The sequence below is a fragment of the Solea solea genome, chromosome 9 (genome assembly GCF_958295425.1).
Source record: "Solea solea chromosome 9, fSolSol10.1, whole genome shotgun sequence".
Classification (NCBI taxonomy): Eukaryota; Metazoa; Chordata; class Actinopteri; order Pleuronectiformes; family Soleidae; genus Solea; species Solea solea.
Window position 1 is genome coordinate 16,691,330 of NC_081142.1, and position 23,019 is coordinate 16,714,348.

At 38.8% G+C, this 23,019-nt stretch overlaps 4 protein-coding genes across 10 annotated transcripts in view; 3 read left to right on the forward strand and 1 right to left on the reverse strand.

Moving 5' to 3' along the window:
* Positions 1-3,882, forward strand: part of sgip1a (SH3GL interacting endocytic adaptor 1a) — a 66,724-nt gene extending 62,842 nt beyond the window's left edge. For all 7 annotated transcript variants that reach the window (XM_058637846.1, XM_058637848.1, XM_058637849.1 and 4 more), the window contains one exon: positions 271-3,882. In XM_058637846.1, coding sequence (XP_058493829.1) covers positions 271-293 — 23 coding nt within the window. In that variant the 3' untranslated portion in view covers positions 294-3,882. The remainder of the gene's footprint in view (positions 1-270) is intronic.
* Positions 3,883-4,454: 572 nt separating this feature from the next.
* insl5a (insulin-like 5a) lies at positions 4,455-7,516 on the reverse strand. Its single transcript, XM_058638834.1, has 2 exons — positions 7,155-7,516; positions 4,455-5,111 (listed from the first exon to the last, which is right to left on the reverse strand). Exons 1-2 carry the CDS (start codon positions 7,324-7,326, stop codon positions 4,933-4,935), a joined length of 351 nt encoding a protein of 116 aa, XP_058494817.1. The 5' UTR covers positions 7,327-7,516; the 3' UTR covers positions 4,455-4,932.
* A 5,103-nt stretch (positions 7,517-12,619) lies between these two features.
* On the forward strand, positions 12,620-17,494 carry pars2 (prolyl-tRNA synthetase 2, mitochondrial). The gene is made up of 4 exons (XM_058637483.1): positions 12,620-12,774; positions 13,801-14,158; positions 16,239-16,484; positions 16,574-17,494. The coding sequence occupies exons 2-4, from the start codon at positions 13,835-13,837 to the stop codon at positions 17,453-17,455; spliced, it is 1,452 nt and encodes a 483-aa protein (XP_058493466.1). The 5' UTR covers positions 12,620-12,774; positions 13,801-13,834; the 3' UTR covers positions 17,456-17,494.
* Positions 17,495-18,110: 616 nt separating this feature from the next.
* ttc4 (tetratricopeptide repeat domain 4) lies at positions 18,111-22,557 on the forward strand. The gene is made up of 10 exons (XM_058639392.1): positions 18,111-18,390; positions 18,537-18,654; positions 19,030-19,191; positions 19,332-19,409; positions 20,207-20,331; positions 20,432-20,518; positions 20,646-20,887; positions 21,527-21,611; positions 21,896-21,978; positions 22,363-22,557. The coding sequence occupies exons 1-10, from the start codon at positions 18,280-18,282 to the stop codon at positions 22,460-22,462; spliced, it is 1,191 nt and encodes a 396-aa protein (XP_058495375.1). The 5' UTR covers positions 18,111-18,279; the 3' UTR covers positions 22,463-22,557.
* The last annotated feature ends 462 nt before the right edge of the window (positions 22,558-23,019 follow it).

Here is a 23,019-nt window from a genome sequence, read left to right on the forward strand (position 1 = left end):
CTTGACGCAGGTGGTTGCAGCTGATCATCTGAGATTTTGCTTGAATAATACTAATTTATCCTCTTAATATTAGGACTTTATTCACATAATATTATGATTTTATTCTCATAATATGTAGACTTTAATCACATATTATTATGACTTTATTCTGGAAAGTTTGGCCCCAATACTCGTCATAGTGTACAGACACATATCATGCAGTATTTTTGTTCTTCTTTCTTCTTTCCTTTAAGTTGGACTGTAAATACAAACATTTCATCTGTCTTTCAGGAAAGTATCTGGCCGACAACTAACCTACACTACTGATGGTAGCACTGTTGAGAAAAAAAACAACAAAAACAACAAAACAATAGCAGTGAACTGAGATTGACACCAAGGACAGAGGACAGACCAACACTCTACATGAACCTTTTCTGAACCCACAAAACAGATCTGCAGCCCACCCAGCAGTATTGTATAACTTGCATATAGCATTGTGGAACTGTTTTAGGTCATGTAATTATTGTATTTGTATTCATTTCATACAATCTATATTGCTGCAGTGAGACACTTGGGTTCTTCCTCTAAAGTCTGTCCCTGTCTCCATCCTTCTCTGGTCAATGTGTGGTGGTGTTTTTTTAATTTCACTGCAGCTGCCTGACTGAAGACGTGGACAGAGAGAGTTCCAGCCACATAGTAAACTCTTGATGGCATTTGCTGGAGCCAGTCCAGAGAATCCTAGCAGTAAAAATACCTGTGAGTAAAATCTTTTTTTGGTCAAACCTATCGCTCTGATATGCTGGAAACAGGCAGGTCGGGGACACAAAGTAGTAAGTTATTCACATTCTTTCGCACATAAGATAATCACGGCTTGATGAATAATCACTCCACTCTGTTTGGTCCAGATGAGACATCTGACCTCAGCACAGACAGCAGCCATCTTGTGTGGATTACATGCATTTACTGATGCAGTTTGACACCTGACGTAACAAAGACGTGGATGAAAGATGGTGTTTTACCCTCCACAGGATTAATAGATTTACATGCATCATATTACTGGTACTACAGGGTCAAACATCTTTGGATCACTTCCTTTTCTTATGTATATATACATATATATATAATATATATGTATATGTATAAATATATAAATGCACTGATCAGTCAAACTGTTCTTTTATTTAATTTTTTCCTGAAATCTACACACACGGAGGAGAGGTTTTTAGGACGTTAGGCAGCTGCAATGATAAGTCAATGTACTTGTTTGCGAAACAAGAAAAATGTTTTGTTTTGTTTCCTGTCAGAACAAAAGAAATGTACAAAAGTGTCATTTTAAACAATAATATATATATCTTAAAGGGCGTTTGGTGTTTTTCTCGTACTGTCAGATAGCCTTTCTGTTGTTCCCGGGACAGCAGTGTTAGACTCCAGATACATGACAGCATTCTATTTTTATTTATTGATGACGATGATTTGTTGTATAAAAACGTGATTCTGTATATGAAATAGAGTTTGAATGGTATCACACAACTCGGAACCCTTAAAGGTATAAATATTGGAAATCTCTCTTCTTCTTCTTCTTTTTTTGTTATCTGTGTAGTGGGGTAACCTGTGTACAGTGTAAGGTATCATTTTTTGAATTTATTTCAGATATAATTTTTTAAACTCAAGTGCAACAGAAGATTTGAGCTATATATGGGTGTGGGGGTAATTTAAAGATAAATATCTTCCTGGATGCCGTGTTATGCTTTGTGAAAGCAGTGTTTATGTAGAGTTGGCTGTACCATGGGCAAGGTCATCACTGAAAGAATATTCTTTTTTATTATTATTATTATTATTATTATCATTTCGTCCTTTCAAAGAATTAGATGTGAACATCAGCAGCACTCTTGTGTCTGTTGTTACATAGGACGAAGCAGAAAATGGTCAGTGTTAGCTTAGCATGAAGACTGGAAGAAATGTTAAAATACTCCAAAAACTAATGACATTCCCGTCAGCCTCTGCTATATTTTACATTGGGACAACGGTGCTGTGTCGGCGGCGTGCGAATGGGTGTGAAAGATGAGTAATAGGAAATACACCGCACATAGATGTGGCTGAATGTGTGAGTGAATGGTAAAACTGTAGTGTAAAGCATCTTTGAGTGGTCGGCAAGTCTAGAAAAGTGCTTCATAAATGCAAACCATTTAATGTATGTTAAGTATGCCACAGTTAATAACAATAACAAACATGCTGACATTAATATAGCATCCCTATACCAAGCACAGCCTCATAGAGTTGCTTGAAAGTAGAGTTAACTGTTGGACAAACTATATTCTAGTCTTTTTTGCAAAGCCAAACAAGCCGGTAACTGGCTCCAGCTTCACATTGACTGACGCCCTTCACATCTAATTCTTGAAAGGAAAGCAAATAAACACGTTTCCCCCAAAAACGCGCAACTGAAATTAGTTTAAATCTTGAAAAAATGTGATGAAATTTGTTGACCATGGTGCCACAAGTGAGACAGGATTTTGTTACTGGGACCATCTTGTATTTTCTCCCCCTTTTTATTGTAATAAAACGAACCTCAGTTCATCTGTGAATTCATTCTCTCCCTCAGTTTAACAGAGTTTCACCTCCGTGGCACCTGAAATCCCCGGTTATATCACGCGCATCTCCCCAATCATACAACCCACACTCTAACCCATGGCTTTATTTTGCATAATGGTAATGGTCTCTGTGAGATGACATGCGTTGAATGATGTTATGGCGTGAGGTTAAGTCGATCAAAATGCTTCATTTGTTTTGTTTCCTTTTGTATTTTATGTCAGTCAGCCCTTTGTTAAGGAGAATAAGCTGAATATTTTTAAAGTGGATAAAAACAACAAAAAAAAATATTCTATTGTTTAATGTGAAAAAAAAAAAAAACAACACTGTGCTGATGATGTGGAACTTCCTGAATGCTCTGACTCAACATGAAGAACAAAGTGTGTGTGGAGTGAAGCCGAACATTTACGTACTGTATTCTATATTGGAATTTTTGCTAAATGCAACCAATCATAATTGTAAAAAATATAGTCTGGATTTAGGAAAATAAGAGTAATATTCTCATATCAACAGTAATACTTTTGATTGGACATCTGGGCCGTGCTGTTAAAGTTTAAATCCTTGTTCTTGGAGCCAGGATTTACATTTCTTTGCATGCAGACCTAGTACAAGAGATCTTTGTGGCTGCATTGTGTTTGTGTGAGGCGATAGTGATTGGTGCCATTTAGCTCCTCGTAACTCGTTACTTTGGTAGCACTTTTTCTCCCAGTCGTGTCACTCTTTCATCAAGTCAACATGCCTGACAGAAAGTTGTTACCTTCTGTGTGAATCCCAAATCTGTCGGTGCAACAGTCACTACAGCATTATCTAGAGAGAGAGGTCTGCATCCTCCCATGATGCCTCTGTTTTTTAAATGACCACTACATCACAGCTTAGTGGTTCTTAAAGCTTGAGCTGCAAAACAGACCAAAACTCAGTCTACTGGTTGCTAGATTGTTCCTTGTATTCTCTAATGAAACAAAAAAAGAAAAAAGAAACAGCATAAAAACCTTTCTGTTCCGGATCCTCATCTCCGTGGGGAGTTTGTCCTGCAGTAAGTCATTATTGCATGCAGAGCATGCAGTAACATGTGGGGCATCTATGATGATAGATAGTACTGAAATGACATGTTGTGCTGAGTGTCAGTTAACCCGTGTTAATGTTGAGAGCAGAGCAGGGAGTGTGTTTTATGTGTGTTATAAGCCAGAATGCTTTTTTGGTTCTGTACCGTTAACCTCAAACACATGTGCAAGCTGTTTGTACAGTACATAACCACGCTAAGATGAACTGAGAAACTTAGTTTGCTTCTTTCCAAAACCAATAAAAGTTATAAATGGATGCTTTGTGTTTCACAGTGTTCTTCCTGTTATTATTTATGATTAAATAATACTGTATAAACCAGGGTGCTGGTGTGGAATTTTGTGTGAAAGTCTTGGAAAGAAAAGTTTAGCTCATAGTAGAGTGCATATGAGCATTTTAAAATGTGTAATATGATAAGAAAAAGTAAATAAGTTGAGGATTTCAGTCACATAAGTCACTGAACTGGTGTCTGAAGCTTCGAAGTAAAACTCTCACTTTTTAAAATGTTTTTGTGAGTTAAAACGAGAATTTATGTTAAAGATGGGAAGAGAGATGCGAATGAAAGTATTGTGAGTTCTTATTCATTCACTCGTTCCTGCCTTTATAGTTCTGACCGTGCTCTTGGTGAAACATGTTTGTGTGAAATGTACACACCTTTGTATGTTTTTAAAAACGTTTTTGTCAGTAAAATACAATGGGTACAATCTTGGCACGTAAAAGTATAAAACTACATTACATCTCGGAAAAAAATATTTTCTGTTTTGAAATAAAGTCTGGCATTTTTATTTGGGGGACAAGAACAAGCGTCCACTAAGGATGTCACACATCACTGGAGTTCATCTCTGTGCAAGAACATTTATTTGACAAAAAACAAACAAACAAAAAAACAAGATACAGCTTAATTTTCCTATAAATGGATCAAAGCAGTGATGAAAACGTACCAAACCTACAACCACGTGGTGACGTGCTACATATGAGTCACAAGCCCGGATTGAATGAAGAGAATCTTCGTTAATATTCAGCTGAAGCAAATGTACTGAAGTGGTGGCCAGCACATTTGCTTCAGCTGAATATGTTGTTGCGTGGTTAACTGCTCTGCATTAAGTAATAAATCAAGATCCCCCAAAATATCAAAAGCAATAAAAAAAAAAACAAACAAACACAAGGTTGTGGTTATAAGCGTTACTGTAGATACAATTTAGTGACCATATTGTTTTTCAAAAACACCAAAGTTGTGATTCAGGATTGAAAGGCAGGCGGGAGAAAACCAGTCATTTTGGAGAATGAGAGAAGAAGAAGAATTCCTCCTCAGCAGAGGAAGGTGAGGTCACTCTTCCGGCAGCCCACCTGGCAGCACACGGTGGTCAGTATGTTATTAATGTCTCGTCTGGTCAGCTCAGATCCTGAGTTGCTGCTGCTGCTGCTGCTGCTCGCTCCACTACTGCTGCTGAGGTTCTCCAAACTGCTGTGTTCCCCTGCTGGCAAAGCTAGAAAAACAAAAACACAAGCATAAACATGAAAGAAAAGCAACTTATCACACACACAGAGTTCCTCTGCACGTCTTGCTTCGACGTTGTGGAAGAGGTAGGCCTCTAATAAGAAGTAATTCTATCACCATAATAATATTAATTATGACTGTACGTATACTTTTTCTTACTTTTACCACAGTTGTGTCCACAATGGACGAGCAAGTGTTTTCAGATGTCCACTCTTTTAGTCATTTATGTCCATGTTGTCATTAATAAGGAAATTCTTAATGACCGTGCTGCTCAATGCGGCGCAATTTGTCTTCTCCAGTGTCACTTTACTCTTTCTAATCAGCACTGCTGATTGGCTAACTGGGTTTGTTTGCGTGTGGCAGTCGCAGGAGTCTGCCCCTGGGAAAAGACTGCTGCAGCGTTTAATCTTGATATGTGGCCTCTGGCATTATCAGCCCATGACAGCAGCGGACGATGTGTGGTCCGTGTGCCGGTGCACCTGTCTGTCTGCACACCCACTGCAGCCCTGAGGGTCATGGAACATGTCAAAGTAAAGTGACTGTGTTGTGGTTAAATAGAGAGGTGTGTAAATAAAAGGGGGAAAGTGGAAACACTGAGGCTATGGCAGGGAAACGTCAGCCCTCTTGATTCTCAGAGCTGCTTATTTTTGTTTCTCTGAGTCTGATGGAGTGAAATTAATAGAAAAGGCTTTGGTACAAGTTTAGAATAGTTATTTTCAGTTTGACTCTTTTCTGTTTATAGAAAGAATTAGTTTTTAGAATAGGTGGTGGTGCTGGTTTTTATTTTTTTGTAAATGCTTAGTTTTAATGTTGTTGTTTTTTCTAATATGTAGTATTTGCCAGGTCAAAAAGTATTGTGTCTCAAATAATACCTTTCAAATGAACACTTCATATGAACCCCCCAAAAGGATTATGGATGAAATGAATTTACAAAAACGAAAACTAAGCACATTTTCACTACAATTTTAGTTTGTTTTATAAACACACAATTCAGTTTTAGTTAGTTATCGTTTCAGTTACCAAAATGTTTGTCAGTCAGTCATCATCTACCGCTTTATCCTCCACCAGAGGGTCGCGGGGGTGCTGTGCCAATCTCAGCTACATCGGGCGATAGGCGGGGTACACCCTGGACAGTTCGCCAGTCCATCGCAGGGCCACACAGATACAGACAAACAACCATTCACTGTCACACTCACTCCTATGGTCAATTTAGAGTGTTCAATTTACCTAATCCCCACATTGCATGTTTTTGGACTGTGGGAGGAAGCCGGAGTACCCGGAGAAAACTCACGCACACACGGGGAGAACATGCAAACTCCATGCAGAAAGGCCCTTGTTCCAACCGGGGCTCGAACCCGGGTCTTCTCGCTGCAAGGCGAGAGTGCTAACCACTACACCACCGTGTGGCCCAAAATTTTTGTATTTTTCAATTTTAGTTTTCATTATATAATAACCTTGCTTTGGTATTATGAAGAATAGGGTGAGATCTTATAAAGGTCAATCATAACCCACTATCACGTCAGCCATCTTTTTCAGTATTCTGCTTTTTTTTTTTTAAACCTCTTTCGACTGTTGATCCGTTTTATTTCATCTTAACTTCTGTGCGTTTGATTTATCGTCTTATTCCATATGTGAAGTGACCTTGAGTGTTAGAAAGGCACTTAATAAAAATAATAAAATGTATTATTATTTCGTTATTATAAAAGACATTTTAACAGACTTTTTTTACACACTGCAACAGGTCACACATCGGTGTGTATTTTGCACATATGACAACAAAACCTATATATTCAACTGGGACCATTTATAGTTATCAGAATCCACCCAGACAGATTTTTAGTTAAATATATTCAAATATAGTTAAATAACCTAAAACATTTACTTTACCACTTAAAAACCAGAGAAAATATGATAAATCACTAAAACATTGTACACACATGTGGATACAGGACTTACAGAAGTTCTATGTTAATCTACATTATTCTATTTCTGTATACACGCACATATGTAAAAAAAAAAGCAGTAGTCTCACCCTCCATGTCTGACTCTGTGAAGAATCTCCTCCAGCGAGAGCCTCCACACGTGTAGACCACAGCCCTGAGGAACTCTCGGCCGCACAGCTTCACTGCCTTCACCTCTGCTCTCACCTGCTGCACACTCACCACTGCCCACAAGAGCAAAGGCAAAAACACCAGCGCCCGCATATTTGATACCTGAGCGTCTCTCTCTGTTGCTCTGTTCTGTTTTTGTTCTCTGTAAACAAGCTCTGTTCTGAGTTTCTGTCTCTCTCCGTTATCTTCACGTCTGTCTTTCACTTTTCTGTCTATTATGGTCTGTTAGAGTCTGCAGCACGGTGGACCAGTAATTGATTCAGTCCCTGCATCTCTCCTGTGTTATATAGCTTCCACCTTTCAAGACATCAATACTGAATATCTCTCCACCCTCAGCCCATCCCAGTCTCTCTCTCTCTCTCTCTCTCTCTCACACACACACACACTTACAGATCGCCCACTCAGTCAAGTCATTTTCTGTTTCCGCTCATCTCCACCATCACCATTTTTGGCTCTTTAAGAGTGACTGAAGTCCCATCAGACCTTTACGACCCTCAGCCCACGATGACATTAGGAGGGTCGGCCTCCTCTGCCTCTCTGATGATGTGATTTAGGCCTGTGATTGCACTGGCCGCTCCCTGCGCCACATGGCTAATGAAGTGATGCAAAGTGATTCCCCCTGCCGTCGGACAGATGTTTGGTGTGTTTACAACTCTTTGATGGCCTGGTTGTCTTTGGCTTTACGGCGGTTTCGGGCCATATGAGAGTTAAAGAGTCAATGTTGACAGTCCCTAATGCGGGTCATTATGAAGCTGCTGATGGTGCGACGGGACATTTCTGTTCAATCATTAACGGTGGAGATCCCTTTTTAGGAGATCTATGAAATTATACTTTGTTTAGGCGGGATGTCTCTGTGGCAGCAGAAGACAAAGAACGGTGTTTTTGACCAAACCTGGCTGTTTTCCCAAAAAGAAACGAACTTCCAAAATCACATTCCTAGTAGGGCTGAACAAGTAATCAATGTTTTATCGAAGTCGCAATATTATAAGCCAAAATGTGCGTCAAAATATAATTTTGTATGAATTATTGCCTGAAGAGAACATCTATTGTAGACCTGATTTCAGAAAAAGATTCTTTCCCAGCTAACAATTTTTGGTTCCCAGAAGGTTAGAGGAACGTTCTCGCCTTTCGTCAGCTGGGATTGGTACACGCTAAATACGCCAGACTCCTCAGTTAAATATTGAGATTTTAGACATTTCCTTGCTAAATGATGACACTCTCTGATTGATCAGGGGCCAGCAGTCTGTCGACGTCACATTAGTATCTGCTTAGCTCACTTGGAACGTCGTCAGAGCAGGTACTAAAAAACGTGCCGTGTTGAGCCCTGCAGGAACTGTGTAGTGGAAAAGTGGAAAAGCACCATAAGGTGCCATCATTGTCACATTTTAACTAAATACGAGATCCTGAGCTTTTTATGATTTTATTGATTTTCACTTCTAGTTTATAGATGCTTATATGCCCCCGCTCGCTCCTCCTCCTCCTCCTTAGTAAACACATGCAGAGCCGACAGAGCTGCAGCAGATCCACTGTTTCCAACTAGTGGAAACTGTAAAATCAGATTTTGTAATCTTTAGCTCAGATGGCTTTTTGTTCTGTAAAAGAAGCAACATTTTGGAACCTGATCATTTAAAATCAGCTGCAAACTTCACAATTTCAAAGAGAGCTCCCCATAGGTACCTCCCAATAAGTTACCCAAAAATACACAGTTTTCTCCTGTTTTCGAGTAATTTCTAATAAAAAAGCAAAAACCTCTGCAATGTCATATGTCAGAAATAGATTAAAACAGTAAAAGGATGGATGTGGTTTTAGTCTTTGGTCTCAAAAGAATCATGATTTAAAGAATTAGTTCCTTTTACCGTCTTTGTGTTAGAAATAACCACAGCAATATTGCAGTTCCAGTCAATACTACTACTACTACTAATAATAATAATAATAATGATAAAATGAATAATAATAATAGATCGGTAAATCTCAGCTGTGCAGGTTGTAGTCATCCATTTATCAGTAAACATCATGATTTACCAGTTGCAGCATGTTCTATGTTATACGGACAAAAGGTTGGAAACAAAGTAAATTATCTTGCAGCATCTGTAGCCACAGGTTTATTCATTTAGCTTGGGTTTGCTGTTTGACTAACGTGGTTACAGCCATTATAACTCTGCTCATCATGACTCAGAGACCCTGTTTTCTAGTGTTTTCTACACAAAGGGATGAGTCATCTTTCTTTAAAACGCACAGTATGAGGCACTTGCCATTGTTTCACATCTTTAATTATAATTGTTTCAGTGAGTGGCAATAAAATGTGTTGGATATTATTGAGTAGTGGTATATTTATTTATTTACTTTCATTCATTTTTATTATTAAATATAATCCCATTTAAAGGCAATACAACATAAAACATCAGGTATGTATATAATATGGATTAAAAATAGTTCAATTGAATAAAAGTGTAACCTTTGTGTATTTGTGTTGCGTTCACCCGTCATATAGTAACTGTAGAGATGTGATGAGCTCTGTGCATTGATGGCTTTAATCAGAACTGATTCCCCTTTTGTCTGATTGCTCTATTTACTGACGCACAAAGGTGAAGAGTCTAAAAATGACCAATTACTGACCGACCTGAAGAAGGGACACTGATCTGTCATCTGCACTGACGAAAACCAAAAACACTGCACACTCAGCGGTTGATCTGTGACTGCTGAGTGTGTCGAGCCAAACTGGTCACATTTGATTTGTAATAAAATAGGAACAGTGTTAATGCAATAGAGCAGGGAAGGTTTCCTGCCATCATGGTGGGAAGTTATTAGTTATTCTATCAAATTAAAACGCTCCTACACATTTTTCCATCTCAGCTTTCAAAATAGTTTGAGAACATAATACCATGAAACTGACAGTGATCATTGTATTCCGCGTGAATTATAGAAGCCTTTTAATTCCATACACCTTCACATACAACAATATCTGCAAAAGATTTTGATGTCCAGTCATTTCTTCTTATTATTATTTTTTTATTCTTAGAATAAGATCCTTTTTTGGTTGACTCCATCAAATGTCAAATAATGGCTGACAGTTAAAGAGCAAACATGTATATACTTTATGTACTTTTACTTATGGAGGCTAGACTTTATTTTGCCATACCATACCATACTCCATACTATACTACTACTATACTATACTATACTATAGTACAATAATATACTAACTAAGTGTTTTTCCTCACATATGTACACTCTGATTCTGAAGTACTTGTAGGTAAAACTTTCAACCCTATATTTAGTATAAAGTCAAACAGGCGAACACGACGTTCACTGATAAAATCTGCCATAATGAGATTGTTTGTATTTCAGGGAGACATCCAGACGCCAAGTCCTCTGAGAACCCAATGTTAGGACAAGAGCCTCCAGATAAATGGATAATATTGCACAAACCTAATTGGCTCGTAGGTACATCAGTGTGTGTGCGTCTTTGGTGGACGTGAAACGTGCAGTCTGTCCACTGTCCACTGTCCACCACAGTGAGCCTCATCTGTGTCTCTGCCATGTGAGCTGACCATGTGTCTGTGTGTCATTGACTGACGGGGGAATCATGGTCTAAAGGTACCAACATAAAATGCTATAAAGCCAGGACGAGTGCATTTACGCAGACGGTAGAACAGTATAATGTCAACAAAAGGCAAAGATTAGGTGTGATAGTATGACGCATTCAATAAAAACTCGTCAATTGTGGGTCAAAGAGAGTGTAAAATTATTTACCTGCAACTAAGTAAGGGCAATTGTCATGTGTTGTTGTAAAAGCAAACTCTTTTTCCAAAGCACTTTTGTCAAAAAGGTCACAATGTGCCTTGTATAAAAAAAGGAAAATAACATAATGAAAACTGTACTTGCCTGCTTGTTCCCCATTTATTCCCTCAGAGTAATGTGTGGAAGCAAAATACAGTTTTACAGTATATTAATACATCTATTACTGATATTACTGAGTTAATTTGTCCATCACTGTCTTCAACCAAGACAACAATATAATTGGCTCAGGGGGAATGAATATATATAGTAATGATTATTATAGTTTTTGTGAATAAAGTCACTGGATTTTACAGCCATAGGTGTTTGCAATTGATTTGTACAACTATAGGAGCTGGATATTTTATGATTTATCATTTACAAGTTTCAGACATTAACATCCAGGAGTTACAAAACGATGTGACATACTGATGTCAGAGGTTTGAAATGATTTTTTTGTGTGTTATCAGTGATGGACTGTGACAAGTACTAAAACTGTGTTATTATAAAAACAAAAACTATCTGTAAACACTTTGTACATAAATACACAACTGTAAGGGGATGTAATGTGAATACTAAATGACTCATTTAATATGTTTTCAAAATGTTCATCTAAGTGTGACGTCTGTCTTTTTACTTTTTATTACAAGTACAGATCAGAGGAAGGTGAAGGCGGGTCTGTCTCCAGTCATTTCTTGATGAGATGAGTTTCTGTTTAGTATGACTGCTTTGAAAAATGCACGTCAAGAACATTTTAGGTTATGCTTCTTAGCACCTGTTTACCTGTCGTTGCATTTTTTGGGATGCAACTGACTTTCAGTGAGGTGCTCAAGAAAATCACCACATCATAGATTTTTACTGTTAGCTGCAGCATCTGGACATTTACAGAGGTTGAAAATATTTGTGCCTTTTTTGAAGACATTGCACTAATTTCTATTCTACAACTTCATCTGAGCATGGTAAAATGACAATAAAACCATATCATATAATATGATCTGCAGTTATTTGGCCTGGGAACGGACAAGCATTAGAAAAGGAAAATACCTGTGAAGCTCTTCAGCTCCACCTGCTGAACATAGGGAATGATCATGCTGGCTGAACTGATAACAATATAAACACCCCAAACACACAAGCGCTAAAAAATATAGTATCGTATAGTATAACTAGAAATACTATTTCTAGTTATATACTATGTTTTATACCACTAACCAAAACAACATTTAGTATCAAACAACAAGGTGGTTACTGGAGATAATATGAATTAATATAAATGAAAGGTAAATAACTGAATTCATGTTTCCTGGATCCACATTTACTGTATGATCAGAGAAAAAAAACAAAATGTGTCACAGGACTCCAGGAATTTCTTGTTAATTAAACTAACATTTTAGTTTTGCAACAAAACTATCACAAAAAAGCAATTTTGTGATAGTTTCCTTCATATTAAAAAGCAAATAAAAAGAGTAGCTTTTATTTGAAAATTCGGCGTACTTTATTTTTTTCAAAATGTTAACATATATGAGCAAATATTACTTTTATGTAACAGTCCGCCCTCCTGCTCCAGTCCTGCGGGCGGCGATGTGACTACTAGTCTCACTTTCTACACACGGAGAAAGAAGGGACACACAGCGGCATGCTCATGGTATTGGGAACCGGGCGGACCTTCGATGTTTTTCTGGTTGTCCACTTCACAGACTCACCAGCTTCTACCGATTTACTCGGATAATCTCCCCGGGACAACAGAGCGCAGCTATCTGCCCTAATGTGAGTTTCACTCGTTCATCGTACGTGACGTTGTTGTGTGTTAACTGAGGAGGCTAACTGTAGCTATAGCTAAACAGAGCAGGACTAACTTGTCTGATAAACTTGTGACGACCTTCACGTAACCTGTCAAAAACTATCAAGTAGCACTTACATTTGATTGTGCGCATTGTATCAGGCTGCGTTTCCCTTTCCCCGAATAAAAAAAGGCAGACTTTTGCAAAGTAGAAAGACCTTGACTTAAGTTTAGCTATTTTCTTGTTGAGATTGCACCTGCTGTGTTTAGTAGACAAGCTAATTTTAATAAAAGCATGAATAAATTAATGCAGAATTCTCAGTACATAATGTTTAACTGACAACATTCAGGAAAATCAAAACAAAAGTGCATACATTTCACACAAGTATGTTTGACCAGTCGCACAGTCAGAACTGTAAAAAGCATGAATGAATGAATAAATAAATGGATGAATGTATATAGAATAAACAATCTCTTCACGTGCATCTTTCTTCCCATCCTTAACCTAAATTATCTGTATATCAAACTCGCTAACTTGAACACGTAACATTGGAGCTATCAAAATGACATCAAGTTTGTATTAGTTTTTCTTCATATATTATATTCTATAACACTTGTGTGCTTCTGTTCAGACTCTGAAGTTCAACTACAGGCTTAACTGTTTTCAGACTTTTTCAAGACGTTTCCCACAAAAGCCCAGACTTTTTAATATTTAGTAGGATTTTTACTTTTAAACTGTGTGTGAGGAAAGCACCTCATATTTGTATTCAAGACTGTGATTAGATTAATTTTCTTAATGCTGAACCATTGACTGATGGACTGCAACAAATGCCATTTACTACTTTATTTTATGACAACAAGTAAAATTGTCACTTGGAAGACCTGTCAACTTTCTCACTGTTGATTAAGCATCTGACTCCCACAATGTCCTGCTGCATATCCTGTCTTCATAATAGTTTTTTATCTTGACTCAATCAGCTGTTAATTAACATTCTGGTGATGGACTCTTTCAGCTCCGCTGTTCTCAGAAGCACATGTGGGTCTGTCATGGAGCCTGTCGTGCATCAGGTGTGGCCGAGAGTCTTGCAGCACCTCCGCAGGACTCTGACTCTTCCACAGAGGAGCCATTCAGGCTGTGTTGAGCACAACGCTGTGACAGCCACCACTCATTCCAGGCCCATCAGACCCACACTCCTGGTGTCACGCCTCTACCAGCCATCAAACCTGCGTGATGTGGGGCAGGACAGCCGGCTGCAGGGAGAGATGACGTGTAAGAGCCAGAGGCTGATGCAGCAGGCCGGACTGATCCATCCTTCCAACCCAGGGTGTTATTACTACCTTCCTGCTACTGTGCGCTCCATGGAGAAGCTGGTGAGACAGCTTGTTTATTTTGTTTCAGGAATGTTAAGTTAGAAGTCATCTACCGATACTGATAAGGTGCTTTTACACACACCAGGTGCAATACTTTTTTGATTGTCAAGTGAAGCTTTTTTAACAAGTCCAACTGTAGGCATGTCTTTTGCTGATGTGTGTTTGTCAGCGTGTGAGTGAGAAAGAGTCGAGAGAAGCCAAGTAAACCATATCTCCATTAATCACAATGCTTTAGGACAAAACACTGTTTTAACAATCAACATAAATCTCATTTTCATCAGTATTGTGGTGATGGTGACAAATAAATTAAAGATCGGGCTCTGTTTAGTGTAAAAATAATTATCTCACGGGACACCACTTCCCCCTGGAGCTGTGAGAGTACAGCTCTGCTCTCCTCTCATGAAGACACACAACCGTTAGCTTGACCTTACAGTGATGTTAGAAGGAGAACTGTGTAATTCTATATTGCACTGTTTGAAAATACAATATCATGCGATTGTGCAAAGGTGTGTGGGATCCACTCGGATCTATGGATGGATATATAGTGGTGTGCAAATTTAAATATTAGACAAAGACAACCCAAATTTACACAAAATGCAGTTTTTAAGTGATGATTTTATTAATTATGGGGGGAAAAATGGCCCCATGTGAAAAAGTAATTGCCCCCCTTGTAAAATCATCAGGTCACTTTGGTTAGTCAAATTTTTTGGAAAATTTTACTTGCCACACCCAGGCCTGATTACTACCACCTATTGAATCAAGAGACGACTTAAATAGAACCTGTCAGACAAAGTGAAGTCGGCCAAAAGATCCCAAAATAGGAGGACATCATGCTGCGATCTAAAGCAATTCAGGAACAAATATGAAACAAAGTAATTGACATCTATTGGTCTGGAAAAGGTTACAAAGACCTTTCTAACGCTTTGGGACTCCAGAGAACCACGGTGAGGGCCATTTTTCACAAACGGAGAAAACATGGAACAGTGGGCAACCTTCCCATGAGTGGCCAGCCGACAAGAATTACCCCAATAGCGCAGCGACGACTCATCTAAGAGGTCACAAAAGAACCCAGAATAACATCTAAGGAACTGCAACTTGCCTCAGTTAAGGTCAGTGTTCATGACTCCACCATAAGAAAGAGACTGGGCAAAAATGGCCTGCATGGCAGAGTTCTAAGACGAAAACTACTGTCGGGCAAAAAGAACATTAAGGCTCGTCTCAATTTTGCCAAAAACATCTTGATGATCCCCAAGACTTTTGGGAAAATACTCTGTGGACTGATGAGACAAAAGTTGAACTTTTTGCAAGTTGTGTGTCCCATTACATCTGACGTAAAAGTAACACCACATTTAAGAAAAAGAACATCATACCAACAGTCAAATATGGTGGTGGGAGTGTGATGGTGTCAGGCTTCAGTAACTGGAAGACTTGCTGTGATAAATGGAACCATGAATTCTGCTGTCTACCAAAAAATCCTGAAGGAGAATGTTCGTGACCTCTGGCTGAAGCGAACTTGGGGTCTGCAGCAGGACAATGATCTGAAGCACACCAGCAAGTCCACTTCTGAATCGCTGAAGAAAAACAAAATGAAGACTTTGGAGTGGCCTAGTCAAAGTCCTGACCTGAATCCTTTTGAGATGCTGTGGCATGACCTTAAAAAGGCGGTTCATGCCCGAAAACCCTCTAATGTGGCTGAATTACAACAATTCTGCAAAGATGAGTGGGCCAAAATGGCTCCACAGCGTTGTAAAAGACTCATTGCAAGTTATCACAAATGCTTGATTGCAGTTGTTGCTGCAAAGGATTTAGGGGGTAAACACTTTTTCACACAGGGCCATGTAGGTTTAGATTTTTTCCCCTCCCTTAATAAGAAAAAACATAATTTATAAACTGCATTGTGTTTACTTGTGTTGTCTCTGACTAATATTTAGATTTGTTTGATGATCTGAAACATTTAAGTGTGACAAACATGCTAAAAAATAAGAAATCAGGAAGGGGGCAAACACTTTTTCACACAACTGTACATGTATTGTCTATGGTCTCATTTTAATATACAACATCTGCTGTCTTTGAACAACAGGTAAGAGTGATCGATCAAGAGATGCAGGCGATTGGTGGGCAGAAGTTGGACATGCCCAGTTTATGTTCAGCTGATCTCTGGAAAACCAGTGAACGCTGGGATTTGATGGGGAAGGAGCTGTTTCGTCTGAAAGACCGCCATGAAGGTGACTATTGTTTGGGTCCTACGCATGAGGAGGCGGTGACAACTCTGGTTGCTCACCAGGCGACTCTATCCTACAGACAGCTCCCTTTGCTTCTTTATCAGGTAAGACTCCATTCTGTTAATATCATGCAAGCATTTGTATCTGTAATTGGCATCATGATTTTGTTTTTGTTCGCTTTTTTATAAAACAGATTACACGCAAATTCAGGGATGAGCCAAAGCCAAAGTTTGGTCTTCTTCGAGGGAGAGAGTTCTACATGAAAGACATGTACTCATTTGATGTGAGTGAAGAGGCAGCGTATGAGACCTATGAATCTGTGTGCCAAGCATACACTCGACTCTTTGCCCGCCTGGGCCTGCATTGCGTACAAGTACAGGCAGACACAGGAAATATCGGAGGTACACTCTCCCATGAGTTTCAGCTGCCGGCGGACATTGGCGAGGACCGTCTACTGGTATGTGGGAACTGCTCCTTCTCTGCTAATGTAGAGACCGTGTCATCGGAGAGAACTGACTGCCCACAGTGTAAAACTGGCACACTGGTTGAGTCAAAGGGCATAGAGGTCGGCCACACCTTTTACTTGGGGAAGAAATACTCTCAAATATTCAACGCCACCTTCAGCAATGCTCAGAACAAGCCTTGTGTTGCTGAAATGGGCTGCTATGGTCTCGGAGTTACACGTATTCTGGCTGCAGCACTTGAGGTGATGTCAACAGAGGAGGGGATCCGCTGGCCAGGGCTTCTCGCCCCTTATCAGGTTTGTGTTTTGCCACCAAAGAAGGGCAGTAAAGTGGATGGGGTGGCAGCCTTGGCTGATGACTTGGTTCAGATTTTGGAAGAGGCTGTGCCATGTTTGAGAGGTGAAGTGGTTCTCGATGACCGTACACAGATGACTGTTGGAAAGCGACTGAAAGACGCCAACATACTGGGCTACCCATATGTGATCGTTGTAGGGAAGGGAGCTTTAGAGGGAACACCCAGGTTTGAGATGATCTGTCAGCAGACAGATGAGACAATGTTTCTGAGTAAAGAAGGACTGATAGATCTATTGGGAAGAGTGGAAACTGTATGAATCACAACCCTGACTGGATAAATAAATGATTTTATTATATGTTTGTGTGTTCTGTATTTTGTGCAAAATGTGGTGGGAAAAACACGAATGTAACAGTTAAGAAACATTACATTTGTGTTGACATAACTGAATAAACTTACTGTCACAACCAAAGCATTGTAAAGAACTTAAGAATATGAAAGTTTATCTTACCTCACCAGGTAAGAATTTAATTTTGACTGCTCTGTGGTATTTCATGTTAATGTTTATGTGCTTTTATATAATTCAATGCTGGCTTTAGATGAATGCTGTGGATGGAAGCATGTCATGAGAGTCAGAAAAAATTAAAAATAAAATGACTGGTGGAAGAAATGTTTGGGGTCTCCAGTGCATCACATTGTCATGTAACTAATTGGTGATTTTTCTCTGCTGAAGACGAGCGATGTAATCGGCACAATGACTGAAATGCCATTGGTCATATTTAATATAGCTTAAAAGGATCAAATAGTGTTTAACTCTAAAAGTTATATCAAGGTTGTCTCAGTATCTAAGTTAACGTGATTATGTATCTATTTTTATTCGTGTTAGTTTGATGATACATTTTCATATTCATTACCGATAGAGCTAAGTGGAACCATAGAAACGTGCTAGCACCATGTTTCTGCACGGATCGTTATTCGTGTAGTGCCAGTGCATTACACATGTTTCCGCGGATGACTGTCCTGTAACCAAAGAGTCTGAATTCTCTCAAGATTAGAAAAAGCGTCTTAATGTCACAGTTTGACAAAAAATAAATTGAAAACAAAGCGATTTTATTTTGAGAAATAAGTCAGACTTTGACCAAAATGGCGTCTCCGGCGGGGGAACATGACAGCGACGACGGCTGGGACGAGTTTTTTGACAAATTCAAGACCCAGGAATACAAGAATGCTTTCAAGCCAGACACTTGGGAGGAGGTAACACTAACCTGTTTTTCAAACTGTTGTATTTCAGCATAAAAAGTCAGTTATTCCGATGTTAAGTGAGCTGTTATATCTCCACCTACAGTGTTGTTAGAGTAAAGGGCCGTGCGCAGTAAAATCTTAATTTGTGTCTCATGCAGGAGTTTGATAAAATCCCCATGTTCATGAAAACAGCCCCTGAAGACTTTAACCCGCAAGAATATCCTGAATTAGCTTGTCTCCAGGCTCTCATCCACGATGAGGACATGTCTCCAGAAGGTGAGCAGACCGCATCACACAGGTCGTGTGGCTTATTGTGTTTTTGTTTGTTTGTTTGTTTTATTAAGTGTGCCAGTCAAGAGAACATACAAGAAAAAAGTGAAAAACAATCATATAGAGACATGAGAAGTGAAATAACAGGACAGTTGAATGAATGACTTGTTGATACGATATAAAGAATTATTATAAAATATAATTTTGTAGCATTGTCTTCTTTTATTAATAACACTAACTTAGGGTTGTGGCTCTGCCGCTGAGGAGGAGAATGATTAATATTCTTATACACATTTACTATATTTAAGGTCCTGAAGCTGAAATAGATACCATACATTTAGATTTTAGAAATTGCAGCTTATTGAGTTGATCTCTCCCCAGAGAAAGCCAAGAGCCTGAAAGATGAGGGTAATGCTTTTTTCAAAGAGAAGAACTACAAGAAGGCTGTACTGGCCTACACCGCAGCTCTGAAGGAGGACTGTGGGGACCAAGAGCTCGCCACCGTGCTCCTCACCAATCGTGCAGCAGCTGCCTTTCATCTGGGTAGGGATTTCTTGTTATTTAGATGCCATAAAGATACAATAACCTCTTTGTAGTACATTCATGCTTTAGATGATATGGCTTGTTGTGCATATGCTCGCATCTACAGACATTCGTTGATGTGTTTCTTTTATTTCACACAGGTAACATGCGTGCTGCACTGAATGATGCTGCTGCTGCAAAGAAGATTAACCCAAATCATCTTAAAGCCTTGATCAGGGGTGTGTAACACACACATACACACACTAGTTTCCACCTCTAATGCTGCTTTAACATGTACAGAAACAGTGGCTATATTAGTCATTTACTATATCAAAAAAGGACATCACACTGTACTAGAGCTGCACTACAAATTGCCCTCCGGGGACAATAAAGATCTCTTGACTCTTGACTTGACTTGACTTGAAACAATTACTCGATTCATTGAGAAAATAATCGACAGATTAATCGATTATGAAAGTAATCATTAGTTGCTGCTCTTTGACACATAGCATCATACTTGCATTACATTAAAATGGCATTGGAAATTACACTATATGACTTTATGCCCCTCAACTTTAAACATGCGTTAAGAGGAGAATTGCTTGGCACCTGTCACGGCGTGTGACCTGTTCAACTCCTCATTAATGCAAATATCTAATCAAACCAAACTCATGGTAGCAACACAATGCATTTAGGCATATAGACATGGTATGATATGACCTGCTGAAGTTCAAACTGAGCATCAGAATGGGGAGGAAAGACGGTTAATGAAACTTAAAACTTGGCATGGTTGTTTTGCCCGACAGGCTGTTGATTAATGAAACTGCCAAGCTTCTGGTATTTTCATGCACAACCATCTCTAGGGTTTACAGACAATGACAGAATGATAGAAAAGCGTAAATAACTACTCTTTAAAGTAATGAAGGTATGCAGAAGACCATCTCTGAACACCCAGCAGCAGAGGACACTATTATTGATATCATTTATAACACAATGATGACACGACTATGTAAACACCTTGTTAATGTATCTGCAGGAGCACAGTGTTGCATAGAGCTGCGCAACTTTTCAGAAGCCATCCAGTGGTGTGACGAGGGGCTTAAAGCACATCCCACTGACAAGAAACTGCAGGATGTGAGACTCACTGCAGATAAACTCAAGGTACAGTCACAACCAAGTTTAAGGAAGGAGGCTGAATGGCATTGAGTTTGGTTTTCAGTCTCATACAAAGCCCTGTTAATTGTTAATTTTTGTTCTTTAGAGGGCAGCAGAGAGAGATGCCAGAAAGGCTAAAATCAAAGAAAAACGATTGCAAAGCGAGAAAGAAGTTCTTCTGGCTGCTATAAGGGTATGTATCTACTCTGAAACTCCACAGTCTTCATCTCAATAAACATTGTCATTACTGCACTTCAACTACTTGAAGGAGCCAGAGAAGCTCTGTGATTTTTATCCACTTTTGTGTGTGCTGTACACAGGACCGCGGCATCAAGCTTCTCCAATCTGCAAAGCCTAGTCGGCGTGGTTCAGACAGTGAGGACGAGGACGGAGGTTCCTCTGCAGCCATTTCAGAGCTGAGCCTTGACGGCCTCAGTTCTCAGGAAATTGTTGGGGCTCAAGTCTTCCTGGATGAGCAGGGCTCGTTGCAGTGGCCCGTTCTACTCCTCTATCCTGAACATCAGCAGAGTGATTTCATATCAGCTTTCTGTGAGAGCAACTGGTAAGCCCAATTGTATCTAATAGCATGAATATGGTAACAAACTCCACTGTCACTTCTCTACTTGTTGTTTTTTTATGTAAAACTCTAAAGCTGAAATAGACACATCTATCGTTATGATAAAGAGGACTTATGCGTGTAATTCAGTTTATAGTTTTGATTTAAGTCACTATTTGAAACTGTTGACATGTTCAAATGTTCAAAGAAACATTTAAAACACTTTGATAACACACCAGATGAGTGGAATAGAATAATTATACCATCCATGATTACATGTAAGCCACTGATATTCTGCTGGAATGGGGTTATTGCATAAAAATGACAAATCAGCTTTATAGCTCAGAGGAACTTTTAAGATTCTGTATCCAAAACTATGAAGAAAATAGTTTTCACCCAATCTTATCTGTTTTTTTTTACACATAAATTCTTCTTATAACACAACACTGGCTGTGAAGAAAATGATTTCATTACCTGCGTCTTGCTACGACTGTGTCTTTATGACGTTCACAAATTAATAATACACCTGTTAAAGCTAAAGACATGAAACTCTGCTGCTACTTAATGCTTAGAAAAATTCAGTTTTATATCCACACAGAGGAAATAATTGTGATTATTTTTTTTATTTATTCCGATCTTGTTCAGTTTCATTGATCATTTGGCCGTCATGTTTGGAGAAGAACTACCACCTTGGGACGTGGATAGAAAATACAACACACAAAACCTGCAGGTTTGTACTTAAATGTCTGTGCAGTCACACATTACAGTGTGTTATATTTCTGTAATCATTTTTATTTATTGTGGTTTATAAATTGACCCGCTTACTCTGTATATTCTGTATGTCATAGATGAAAATTCAATAAGTATGACTCATGAATTGCTGTTAGTGGAGCTTAAACAAAGGTTATTTAACATGACTGACAACTGAACATTTTTCTCATTAAATTGAATTAAATAATAGATTTATTTTTTTTAAAACAACTCAATTTAACCACCCTTTTTCTCACCTTCTAGTTGTACTTTGAAGATGAAGAGAAGGAGACGATATACCAGATAAAGCCCGAGTCATCACTTTTAGATGTGTTGCAGCATAAAAGGTAAATTAAGAAAAAGTGCATTTTCATTTTTTGAGTATTTGTTTTTGTATATTTTGACCTGATGAAGCATTTTTTCAGGGCTTAATGACTTTTAAATGTTAGTAAATGTTTTCATTTATTAGTTGTATGTCCCTGCAACTTTGGAGCCTTTTCGACTGCTTCATTTTGTAGCTAAATTATCTAGCTCCAAGTTGGTCTTAATGACGATATAATGCAGCAGTTTAATGACGGTGTATGCCACAGTTTAGCAGGTAGCCACGGTTCAAATAAAGAAAAAAAAAATGCTTTACTGGATGTTCATCATAATCTGTGGCTCGGTGTCAGAGCTTCTGAATACCTTTGTCACACTGGTTTGTTTTCATTCGCTGTCTTTTCTGTACACAGGTATTTCGTTAAGGCAGGAACTCCCAGCTTCATCATTTTGGTAAATGGTTCAGCATTCAAAAAGCACTTTTTAACAGGAAAAAAAATAAAGAAACTATAAAAACAGCAACCCGGATCCTTGAAATTCCCTCTGAATGACACCACATTTCATTCATCAAAATAAATGAATGTAATAAACGTTATATGTAGATTTTTCTTAATCTCTGCATCCAGTTTTTAAAAAATGTATGGTTTGGTGATAGACGAGCAGCATGTATGAGTCTGTAGAATCCTTGAGTCTGTTTTCCAAAGTCTGTTATCTTCAATTCACTTTTATTATTCTCTAGGAAAAAGATCACTTTTCACATCCGAGGGTGTGTAAAAAGTGTGTTGCTAGAAGGAAGTGTTGGTTTGTTCTCTGGATGGAAAGCAGTGTTATTTTTGACTGTTGAACCCTGTCACATATAACACATGTGTGTTTTCCTGACATGACTCATGGCTGAAGCTGCCAGTCCGGTTGCTTCTCAGATGCTCCAGTGACTGTGCATGAAGCAGCTTTTCCAGCTTGGTCAGTGTGGTTTCCCACACTGGTGGATATTGTCTACTCTTTGTTACAGTGAACTCTAATCAAAGCCATGGATAATATGCCCTGAAATTGTATTTGTGTCACTGTCGGGT

What these genes read in the sequence shown, in the direction of transcription:
- insl5a (XM_058638834.1), bottom strand. Translation starts at nt 7,326, where the DNA reads ATGCGGGCGCTGGTGTTTTTGCCTTTGCTCTTGTGGGCAGTGGTGAGT. An exon ending in CACAGAGTCAGACATGGAGG is followed by an intron (nt 5,112 to 7,154) that starts GTGAGACTACTG and finishes TTGTTTTTCTAG; the next exon opens with CTTTGCCAGCAGGGGAACAC.
- pars2 (XM_058637483.1), top strand. Translation starts at nt 13,835, where the DNA reads ATGGAGCCTGTCGTGCATCAGGTGTGGCCGAGAGTCTTGCAGCACCTC. An exon ending in TGCGCTCCATGGAGAAGCTG is followed by an intron (nt 14,159 to 16,238) that starts GTGAGACAGCTT and finishes TTTGAACAACAG; the next exon opens with GTAAGAGTGATCGATCAAGA. An exon ending in TCCCTTTGCTTCTTTATCAG is followed by an intron (nt 16,485 to 16,573) that starts GTAAGACTCCAT and finishes TTTATAAAACAG; the next exon opens with ATTACACGCAAATTCAGGGA.
- ttc4 (XM_058639392.1), top strand. Translation starts at nt 18,280, where the DNA reads ATGGCGTCTCCGGCGGGGGAACATGACAGCGACGACGGCTGGGACGAG. An exon ending in TGAGGACATGTCTCCAGAAG is followed by an intron (nt 18,655 to 19,029) that starts GTGAGCAGACCG and finishes ATCTCTCCCCAG; the next exon opens with AGAAAGCCAAGAGCCTGAAA. An exon ending in TCACTGCAGATAAACTCAAG is followed by an intron (nt 20,332 to 20,431) that starts GTACAGTCACAA and finishes TTTGTTCTTTAG; the next exon opens with AGGGCAGCAGAGAGAGATGC.